Source organism: Patiria miniata, unplaced genomic scaffold, assembly GCF_015706575.1.
Source record: "Patiria miniata isolate m_02_andy unplaced genomic scaffold, ASM1570657v1 HiC_scaffold_1, whole genome shotgun sequence".
Lineage (NCBI taxonomy): Eukaryota > Metazoa > Echinodermata > Asteroidea > Valvatida > Asterinidae > Patiria > Patiria miniata.
The window spans coordinates 9,674,710-9,685,350 of NW_024037047.1; the positions used below are offsets into that span (position 1 = coordinate 9,674,710).

The 10,641-nt window shown below is 40.6% G+C and overlaps 2 protein-coding genes across 2 annotated transcripts; one reads left to right on the forward strand and one right to left on the reverse strand.

Annotated features, from left to right (window-relative positions):
* Positions 1-932: 932 nt before the first annotated feature.
* Positions 933-3,249, forward strand: LOC119722735. Its single transcript, XM_038193034.1, has 3 exons — positions 933-1,539; positions 2,002-2,352; positions 2,766-3,249. The coding sequence occupies exons 1-3, from the start codon at positions 1,494-1,496 to the stop codon at positions 3,017-3,019; spliced, it is 651 nt and encodes a 216-aa protein (XP_038048962.1). The 5' UTR covers positions 933-1,493; the 3' UTR covers positions 3,020-3,249.
* Positions 3,250-3,371: 122 nt separating this feature from the next.
* On the reverse strand, positions 3,372-8,948 carry LOC119722733. The gene is made up of 2 exons (XM_038193019.1): positions 8,614-8,948; positions 3,372-5,422 (listed from the first exon to the last, which is right to left on the reverse strand). The coding sequence occupies exon 2, from the start codon at positions 5,272-5,274 to the stop codon at positions 4,309-4,311; it is 966 nt and encodes a 321-aa protein (XP_038048947.1). The 5' UTR covers positions 5,275-5,422; positions 8,614-8,948; the 3' UTR covers positions 3,372-4,308.
* Between the last annotated feature and the right edge of the window lie 1,693 nt (positions 8,949-10,641).

Consider the following 10,641-nt stretch of genomic DNA (forward strand, 5'->3'; position numbering starts at 1 on the left):
CCCGATCACGATTAGTATTACCCGTAATCCACGGAGCCTATAGCCAAGTCTCATGGTGGGCTTCGCCAGAGCCAGGGCCTATCACATAGACTAAATCACGATTTGCATGCCCTCAAATGTTCCGGTATAATTATTTGAACATTTTGAGGCCCAAGAACTTGATGGTTTGTGAAAATTAAGGGTCAGGAAGCCGTGCAGGGCACTGCGAGCTCGTATTTCTGTGAAATTCGGATAAACTTAAGCGCTATGACTTTGAAATGGAGCGTGGACGTCCTTTTTCAAAATGGCGATGGGCTTCAGGACTACTTTTAGGGGTGATCATCTTTGGACGAAATTTCGTCCAAAAATTGAACAGAAAATGAAAAAAGATGAAATAGGTTTTAATCTGATGAGTGTCTCAAACACCTTGGAGAAAATTATAAATAGTTTTTGGAAGTATGCGTAATTATCACTCGGGTCTATGGCAGTATACTGCTCTGCAATCCTTACAGTCTTCATCTGTAACATGAATCAGTCGTTGAAAATACTAAACGGCGTGGCCTGTGATACTTCAATTGATATTGTGAGGCGGTATCATGGTAGGCCTATTTAGTCAACGCATGATGGCGCTGTTGTGGTATGCGTTCCAGTAGGAACATGGACAGATTGTGATTGGTGCTTGGTCTTTCCAAATTTAAATTATAGATCGATGTCACCGTTGGGGGTGGGCTTCGCAGACTGTTTTACCTCTTGGTGCCAAGATGAAAACTATAGACCTTTATCATGCTGCGACCATTTCAGTCATGTTCCCTGTATCCAGCACTGAATGGTATGTTTTTGTGCAAAAAAATGAACCAGACCATTTTTCCTTCCAGCCTCGCTTTGGCTACATTGATTTGAATGGGAAAACAATAAAATGGCTGCAACATGATAATGGTCTATACATCCACGGCTTGTTTTCTGCATAATCGATGCCATTAATATTGTACACAGCCCTGAAGACAACATCACTGTTGCATGCATGCCTGCCTATTATTAAACACGTCTTCCTGAACGTGCGCACACGTTTAAATTAATAATGCGTATTGTGTCAGCGCCCCACGTTGCTTGCGTATTGCGGCGTTAATTGGGCGAGGATATCTAGATGGAAGGTGCCAGATAGTATTTAAACTAGTTATAAAAACCTCGCTGAGAGAAAGTCGAAACAATGATCAAGATGCTCGTGAACTGTTTACTCTTAATTAAATCCCAAACGACGCTGTTTCCGCAACAGTAACTAATTTCGAACTACTGTAGCAGAAGAGGATGTACTACGACCCAGTTCCTTATTAACACCAGACAATACCTGTGCCCTCGGTAAACCGTGTATCCATAGTTACGGAGGGATGTCGTGATGAGTAGAGGCGCAAAACTATTACTTGTGGTCCGCTGCATGTTACTGGGGAAAGTGAATTTTTGTACAGAAGATTATCGAGACGTACACCCGCGGCTCAGCACCACCTAAAGAAGTCATCATGGGATTGTGCTGGACTTGCCTGACGTTTGCGACAATTATGTATGGTATGTATAGATTAGTAAACTTCATATCATTTTCTCCTTAATGGGCAATGTCTTTTATTCATTACATAATCTTTAAAAAATGTGTGCCTTTACCACTCTTTAATTTCAACTGTCAGGAAAAGGCGCAGTGTTCGTATTCGTTGCCTTGACTATGATTGTTCGAAGTTAAGTTACTGATCTCGGAGATGCTTCTTTAGACTGTTTTCTCTTCATACTATGAAATATAACGCGTTTTGTAAGTTATGCTTTTGTGCATAATGTTTTTTAAAACAAATTTTACCTTTGTTATCCATGGCATTTTTAAAATTGCTGATAAAATTCGGTTTTTGATTTTCGAACTAGATCGCATGTGTTATTTTGAAATCAAAATCAATTGCCTATAGGCCTACCGGCACTTTTTGATTCTACGAGTGAAAGGTCAGTTCGTTATTATTACGGGAACAATTCTGCTCTACCCCGTAGCTATCTGTGGTAGCGCTAGGAGCAAGATGAAGACGCTTCACTTCGGTCCCGTGTCGCCGTCGGCTCCTGGGGAGGAATTCGACAAACGTCTGTGGTTAAAATCAGCCATGCCAAGGGGACAGGATCGATGCCCCAAGATGGATGACCATCAGTCAGTAAGTCAAGATCACATGACTACTGAAAGTATCCAAGCAGCCTGTGCTGTTATCACGACTGATTCATCTGCCACCCCGTACCCTGAACAGGGCCAGTTCTCATCATCTCTTGAGCGATTGGAATTTACCCTACAGAGTGCTGGTAACATTCGCGTGGACCTCTACGGTGCCAATAACCAACACCTGTTCTCACTAGGTAAGTTTGAAATGAAAAACTTTCTGAGGCTCAAATACTTCAACGTCTTCAAAAAGTTTTGTCAAGGCGTTTTGAGCCAGATTTAGACTTTTACTCATTCTTAGAAGAAAAATTCTTTATTTTTTCGGACGTTTTATATTTGTTTGCTTTGAAAATATATTCACCGATATCTAAGTATCGTTTTTGTCTCGTTACTTTGAAACTAAATTTACAGTTCAGTTCAACACCAGACAAAATGCCACGTTAGCAAAGAAAATAGCAGAGTATGAATCAATAATATTGCAAAAGGAAAAGCATTTTCACTGAAAATACATGTACATGTATTTTCATGGCTGATTTTCATTTTTTTCTCTGCCTATCATGAAGTCGTCTCTGTCAATCACTTTCCCATTTTCTCTCGTCGTTCATGACAGAACTCCGGCGTTTTTCATCGACCATTTACCGCCGCTACGGTGAATGGGATAGTGACTATGTTGGGACAGGAATCGAATGGGCTAATGGTCGCTTCTGGATATCAAGCTCTACCAGCAAGTTACAGGTGGGAGGAGATGGAAGTGACGACCCTATGATCAGCTTCGATCATTCATCTGGCTCTCATGACATCAGGAAGATTGGACTGTACTCCGACGAGTATGCTGACTGGACAATCTTCACACCGTGCAACTAGGCTTTCGGGTGTTTAACAAACTATGGTCCCGTATCCGACATCGGCTTCATGTTTGTACTTCATGAGTTTAAACCTCTAGCTGTTTCCGTATCGGGAACATCAGTGGCTTCAGGGTATTTCTACATGTATTGGGTTTGATGTGAATCTTTTGAATCGATCAAACGATTCTTAAGACATGGTGACGCAGCCAGAGATGAAGTCGATATGAAGACTTTATTTCCAAAACGCAATGTACACCATTTTGTTCCCTTTTAGCATCCTATGTTCCCCTGGCTGCCCAAAGGCAATTTGTTATTATATTTAAATACAACTTAAGAATACAATAAAGCGAAGTTAAGAAACAGGTATTATACAAATGGATATGTCGCGTTTTGGAAAGAAACTCTTCATATTACTAAACTGGCATAATAAATGTAGCCATAATGGATGCAGACAGAATGTGTTCACGATGTTTAACCTTGTTAAATTAAATATTAGAATCATCCCATCAAGCTGTATATATTAATCATGACCGTCAGTGCAAAATACGTCACGTTGAAACATCAGCGTCTTGTTGTCATGGTGAGGATATGTAGCCGCATGTAGCGTAATGTAATACTGTACCGCGTTAATGGTTAAGAACACGTGATTTGTAATGATCAATGTTTAAATGTCTAGTTGTATTTTATTAACTTGAATTAGAGGGATTTTAACCCAAACTCATCGCATTGAAATGAATAACGTTAATCATAATATATGGATAATAGTGTTGTTGACAACCATAAAGTGCGTCGTTCATGCAGTCAGAGTCGTATTTACATACATTGGCAAACAAATTAGCATATATTAAAATACAATTATGTAGAAAACGTACTTTTCTTTCCGCTTTCCTAGTTTCTCACTGTGGTATTTAAAAATCTATTAAAAAAAATCAAAGTAATTGAGAGTGATGCACGATATTGAATGTGTAATAATTATTGTGTTGCTTCGTTCGTTTGCAATATTACTGCGTCTAAGCTGACCACTGCAAGGTGTCCAAGACTAACACACAATTAAAAAATAAAAGATTCAGGACTGTTAGGGTCCAAACAATAGAGTTACCCATATTGCAGTGTCTATTTTAATATTGAAAGCTGATGTGATGTAATTTCCCTCTGAAGAGACCTAATAAATTTGGCAATTACACGTATTTTAACTGCATGTCATTATTTGTTGATAGCTATTCCATTAATTCCTGAAAACAAATACCCTGCTTCACTCCATGTGTTTAAGCACCCTTCACTCCATGTGTTTAAGCACCCCTCCCTGATTTATGTTTCGCCAGTAGGTGCTGGGGAGGGTGAGGGAGCAGGGGGTAAGGTCCTCAATAAACTCCTCATACTATCCATCTCAGCTCCCGTGTATGGCTTACACAGTACCTTCTCTAGTCGGTTAAACCGACCGTCATACACGGCTCTGTATTTAAGATACTTGGGTATACTACTCGCTGATTTGGTCTCTCGTAAGTCTCCAAGTTGCGCAGTCATCTTGTGAACATCTCTGCGGAGGAAAGTGGCCGGCATACTCTGACGTTGCGTAATCAATCCATGGCTTCGCGTACCACGGACCGGCACACGACTTCCTCCGCCACCGGTGTTTGCATCGAGGGACGGGAAGCTAACACCGCCAGCTTTCCGTCGGTCCAGCATCATGTGTCGTGCTTGGTTGAACCGCTGACTGCCTGATGATGAAGGGATTTCTGTCTTGAATATGGGATGAGTAGGATTAGGGAAGATTGGCTTCATCTCCAGTAAACCGTCTTCAGAATACTCTTCCTTCTGAGACTGAGGCGATGTTGAGTAGTTACTTTTGTGTCCCTCAGCGTAAGTTTTAAGCGCGAGGGTTTTGTAGGTATCATGTCGTACATGCATACGGGCGTTATAGTTCGTCCCTTTACCGGTGGCTACTTGGGACGTGTCGATCCCATTCAATAAGTCTTTCATCACTCCTGTCTTGGCCTTCTGTCGATCTACAAAGGCCTTTCTTTGCCACGCCACCTGAACGATAAACTTGTATCTCTCCTTAGACAGATCCATGAGCCTTCCTTCCAGCATTCGTTGCTCAGTTACGTTATCCTTGAGTTGGGAGCCAATCATAGCCGTCCCCTCGCCTTCATGCCCCGCCCCCTCCTCCCCACGTGACCCACTAGGCTTGGCCCAGTCGTGGATGTCCTTCCAGATATCATCCTTGGCCGAGATCCGCGCAGGCGCACTAGATGGTTTCTTGGATGTTGTCATCTTGGGTGCAATGTGATGGGCGTGGCTTCACACACACCGCATGAAGGAGGCAATACAGAGTCCGCAAACTTCGCGACAAATGAGTTCTGTTCTTGGTGTGTCGTTCAAACTCGATCTCCGTGTAGTTGCACTACCATCTGTAGTTCATCTGCAATGTAAAAAGGAAATCAATGTTACCAAAATGCTTCAACTTCATGCAGCAATAATAACAAAAAAACAGCAGCAACCAACACGTATAGGCCATGGTGGTTATACAAGCATAGCTACGTCCCATTACTCCCGTTGTGAAATTACTCATTTTGAATGTTAAGCTGAGAAAGAAGACAAGCCTCACGGTTGAGGTTTGATTCCATAACATTCGTTCTACTGAATATTTTGGGAAAGATTTCAACTGAAATATCAAACTGAACTCTTCTTTATAAAAAAAAAGTACTACCGAGTCCGTTTGGAGTCCTGATCCTGCAGCGGTTTCACCAAACAATGAACACCACTGACCAGTGAATGAAATTATAATTAAATGCTTCATCAGATTCAAACCTTGAAGTTCAGATTTTAACAGAAAGAATTAATGAGTAGAGGTCATTGTGATTTATCATTGTCCCAGTGGACTCGATACAACAAAAACGCAAGGGTAAATATTGGTTACAATAGGAACACACTGCCGTGCCGTGGCTGTCATAGGAACCTTCAAGTAGGCTCATTGTGTGCAGACCACCAAATGGAATACCGTGGGGGGTTTCTGGGGATTTACTCTTTGGTTCTTTCGCTTCTGTGTGAATCAACGGAAAATTGTTGGACTATGGATCGTGCGAACAGAAATATGACGAGAGTTTAGACAAGTGAAAACGAAGCACTCTATGACTGTCTGGAGTGCCCATAATGGTGGCTAGAATACACAGCGAAATATCTCTCTTGCTGAAACGTGTCAGTGTCTGTGAACTCAAGTGTCAGTACTCGTGGTGTGTAGGAGTAACCTTTTTCATATGACAGGTTTTAAAACATTACAAAGTTGGGATAAATGCTATCACATAAAGCCCCATCATTTTCTCGGTTGGGTGCAATATGCCCAATGTTTTCCCAATAAACCAACCCACATTGTGCCTTTAGACCAACAACAATAAACACCCGGCCATGGAAGGGTAAGGGTGACATCATCTGAGGTCAATGTCACCTGAAGGTCACACAGTTCAACAAATGGCCAATAATAATCGAGAGAGACACTTGTGTAAACTCGCTGCTTAGTGGGGTAGCGTTTCTGTTGTCATGGCAACCGGATGCGTCACATAATAGCGAGTTTTAACATTTGATCTGTGGGTGGCGTGCGGCGGCATAGAATTTGAGTTATTGCGTGTAGGGAAATATTTTAAAACTTGAGGGTTAAATTTTGAGAGAGAAAAATTTAAAAACAACGCAATACATGTACACTGATTTACTTCAAGCCCATAAGAAACTGCGATGTCCTCCATGTACATGTATAGTACAATAATGACTACCATCCAAATCAGGATGAAATACCATCGGCATTAAAATTGCCAACGTGAATGCAACATGTCTAAATCACAACACAAAACAGCCACCGAATCCAGCCTTCGTCTGTGGATATACCGGCCACGTTCGTACATAATCTTCGAAATCGCGCAAGAGAATCTCTGTGTAAATAGAATGATCTCTCCTTCCGATGCAAGAAGCACTCACACCATCTTACAAGGATATTGGAAGAAAAGATTTCTTGAAAGAAGCAGAACAGAACACCTTGAGGCGCCAATTTCAGCGAAGAAAAGAAAAAAAAGTGAATGCGCCCAAAACCTACAGACGGATACTGTTTGTTGACTTAGACCCGAAACCCAAAGCGTCTCTATAGGTGACCTTTTCAGTAGATCATGCGGAAAACAGGGTACTTTCCACACCGTTGTTTGGCGTACACCAGAAGTTCTTTTAGGAGGGGTGAGTTCGGAGACAAATAAAGAAGCCTCTTCACTATTGATGACAAACTTAATGTAAAGCAACTTGGGAACATGGTAATACAACCGGATCAAATTTTAAGGATTAAAAAATGTATGTGTCTTTGATTTTTTTTTAAAATAAATTCAAGGACGGAAGGTTAAAATAAAACGTGTGGGAATTCACGGACGTGTAACGTTGAATTAACTTGTCGCAAGTTGCAGTTTCAATATTCCCCTGTTTGGAACAAAATTCGTCCGGACAAATAAAATGATAATTGATTGATGAGATTTTACTTCTTTTCGTAAAGAAAATGAAGGTGATCGAGTTACGGGAAAACGACACAAAAGAAAATGGTTAGAATGTATGAAAATGGCCGAAAATTGTAACTGGATAGACAGCGGAGTTATAACTGCATAAATCATTACAGAAATCAATAAATCAAACAATACACACACAAACAAACCACCCAATAACCAATCGAGGTCGTAAACTCTTCAGAAAAATGTCTGTGAAGAGAGGAACCAACAGACTATATCATCAAAAATTAAAGTGTGTTTCAGAAGGTCTGCTGAGCATTCAAAGAACTTCAAAGAAGATCGATGAACATTGCATACAAGCGCCTATCTGACAATGAAATAAAAGCGAGGGATTGCTAACAATCTTAGATAAGTTGTAAAGTGTGTTTTATCATGCGGGAAGTAGATGGGAACATAGGGGCACAATCGATGAGAAGACGGGGGGACAACGGACCCCACCACAACGAGATAAAACACGCTTCATTATTCATTAATCATGGAGTTTGTTGGCATAGATTATTAAACTTTTAAAGTGAATCTACTCATATTAGGAAGACCCCGACTAAACTCGTGAACTCAGCGTTCGTGTCATTTGCTGTCGTTCGTGTCAGTTCGTGTCATCAGCAAACAGCCAACTTTGGTAAAATAAAAGCTAACGTTGTTCTTACTGTGGTTTCAAAACTGTTTGTGTTTCATTGTTGTAAGTACGAGCAGCACATTGTTATTATCTGTACTAGGACTGGTAAACTTACCAGGAATTGGAAAGTTATCTACGAGCTGACAGGGATGGAATATACATTTGTTTAAAAGAAACAATCACGAAATGTGAGAAGAGTCAAGCATAATATAGTCTTCGATGTCATTGTCAATTTGCTTGTTGTTTTCATGTGCAGTTATCTTACTTCAGAAGTTGTGAACATCGTCCATTTATTAAATGATGATGGCCTTTATATTCCAGCACTTCATATCACTTTTCAAAGAATACGTTTTCTGCTGACTCGACTATGTTTACATACACGTGTACAACACATAGCGCGAATATTATAACAACGTAGTCTCTATAATCATGATGCTATGGAAGGACTAAATTGTTTCTTACCATTTGGTTCCGTTTAGAGAATCGGTGGAAGGTCACCACTACATCATGTGCGTGCAGTCCATCCACATAATTATGCTGGCACTTTAGCTTCCAAGCTTCGGTGATATTAAATATTTATCTGAATCGAAAGAATTCATAAACACTCCTCGTGTAATAACTGGCAACAGATTTGTGTATTTGTAAACAACTCATAACCGACTAACAACAAGATTGAATGTTTGTTCATGTGTCTACTCAAACTCGTCTGTAGGCAGACTGACTAGATTTCATTTGAGTGCACTCTCTCTCAGCCCTTTCTTCGTGCTTTCGCCGTACCCCGATCAATGACCCTCTATTCAGCACCAGGCGCCTCGATTTGTCCCCCTGTCCCCCGGACAGTTTCGCGCCTGCGCAATCCCACCACTGTCGTCAAGGTGACATGAATTGTCGATAGTTCTGAAAAGATCGATTCGCTGCGATGAGTTCTTTGTATGCGAACTATATAGTGGGTTGTTTGATGGGGGTAATCCATTCATAAAGCTGCCCCCGCCGACTGATGGATGAGTGTACTTCTCGTTCAGAAGTGTTTGGTGGAGGATCATCCTGATTAGACCGTAATCTTGATGATTAGTCCGCCGTGAAAATCGCTGAAAAGCCAGGCGGATTCATCCAGGATTACATGCTGGGATTTGTTCAGATGCAGATATTTATAAAAAATGAATGTCTTTTATTCATAAATAATAAATAAACAAACAAATAAGACATGGAGGAAACCTAAAACATCATGAACATGAAAGACGAATCAAAATGTCAATGATGCAAGGAACTAGAAATTAATGTTGAAGCAAAACAAATAACGGAAATTAAATCACTGATATACAAAATGGTCTTCAGACTAGACAAATTAATAAACAATTTAATGCAAATCAAATCTGATCGAAAGAATAGAGAGTAAAACAACAGGAAAAGTACAAGAAAAGCATAAACCAGGGAATAACGATTGCTTGGCTAGGTGGCTAGGTCAAGGGAATATTGTTGCTTAGGATGAGCGCTATAGAAATGATACCTTAATCCTGAGAGTCAATCCAAACATGGCTGTATTTTGAGTAGAAGACAACGAAATAAAATAGTAAGAGTTTGCGGTGATTCCAGACCATGTGGCAGAATATCTTCTGAAGACGATACGATATCAGAGCACTGACTGATCGGAACATCGAGTTTCACAACCAACCGGTTCTTTTCAGAACCACACATTGCATCTTCTCAAAGAGATTCTACCACATGCTGTCACGGCAAACTCTCACTAAATTATCGCCTTGCAAAGAGATTTCAAGTCTTACTTGATGATTAAACTAACAAACGCTTTCACTGCAATCCGCCAGATTAGTTGCTTAATTAGTCATGCTTAATTGTTTCGAAATAAAAAAACAAAAGAAAATCAATGGCCAAGTGTAATTATTTTTAATTTGATCGATCGATTCAGTTTTTGTTCCCTTTTGCGCTTCTTAAGCAAACTATCTTTACCACATTATGCCCGAAACCTGAAACCACGCCCCTGGGGGGTGCACCGGTGGATGATTGTGAGTTTCCTAATTGCAAAATAATTCCTATCATACAAAGTATATCATTGTTATCTTAAAACTGGGATGCACAAATTGGGCTCAGTTATGCATCGGCAGAGAACCTTATTTTTCTGTACCCTTCATGAATTTTCAAAGTGATGTTGAAACTCACCCAAAATACAACTAAAGCCTGAATGGAGAACTCAGTGATACGAACAATTAAGTTATGCCTTCGTCGCCGAGATACAAGTCAGCAGAAGACGCCGTTGATGCATTCTGGCTGTACAACACGAAATGGTGACTGACATGGGCGGGGGCAGCCTCCTCTTGGGACAAAATCTGGAGTCGGAGGTCACATTCATAAACTGAATTTTAAACTTTAAATTATTCTCTTTAGTAAAGGCATTTTAAATTTTCTTTTATTGCTAAGAACCCTTTCAATCTTTTTCACTCCCATCCCGCTCCGATATTCTCTTCCCCGCCGACC

What these genes read in the sequence shown, in the direction of transcription:
- LOC119722735 (XM_038193034.1), top strand. Translation starts at nt 1,494, where the DNA reads ATGGGATTGTGCTGGACTTGCCTGACGTTTGCGACAATTATGTATG. An exon ending in GTTTGCGACAATTATGTATG is followed by an intron (nt 1,540 to 2,001) that starts GTATGTATAGAT and finishes TCTACCCCGTAG; the next exon opens with CTATCTGTGGTAGCGCTAGG. An exon ending in CCAACACCTGTTCTCACTAG is followed by an intron (nt 2,353 to 2,765) that starts GTAAGTTTGAAA and finishes CGTTCATGACAG; the next exon opens with AACTCCGGCGTTTTTCATCG.
- LOC119722733 (XM_038193019.1), bottom strand. Translation starts at nt 5,274, where the DNA reads ATGACAACATCCAAGAAACCATCTAGTGCGCCTGCGCGGATCTCGGCC.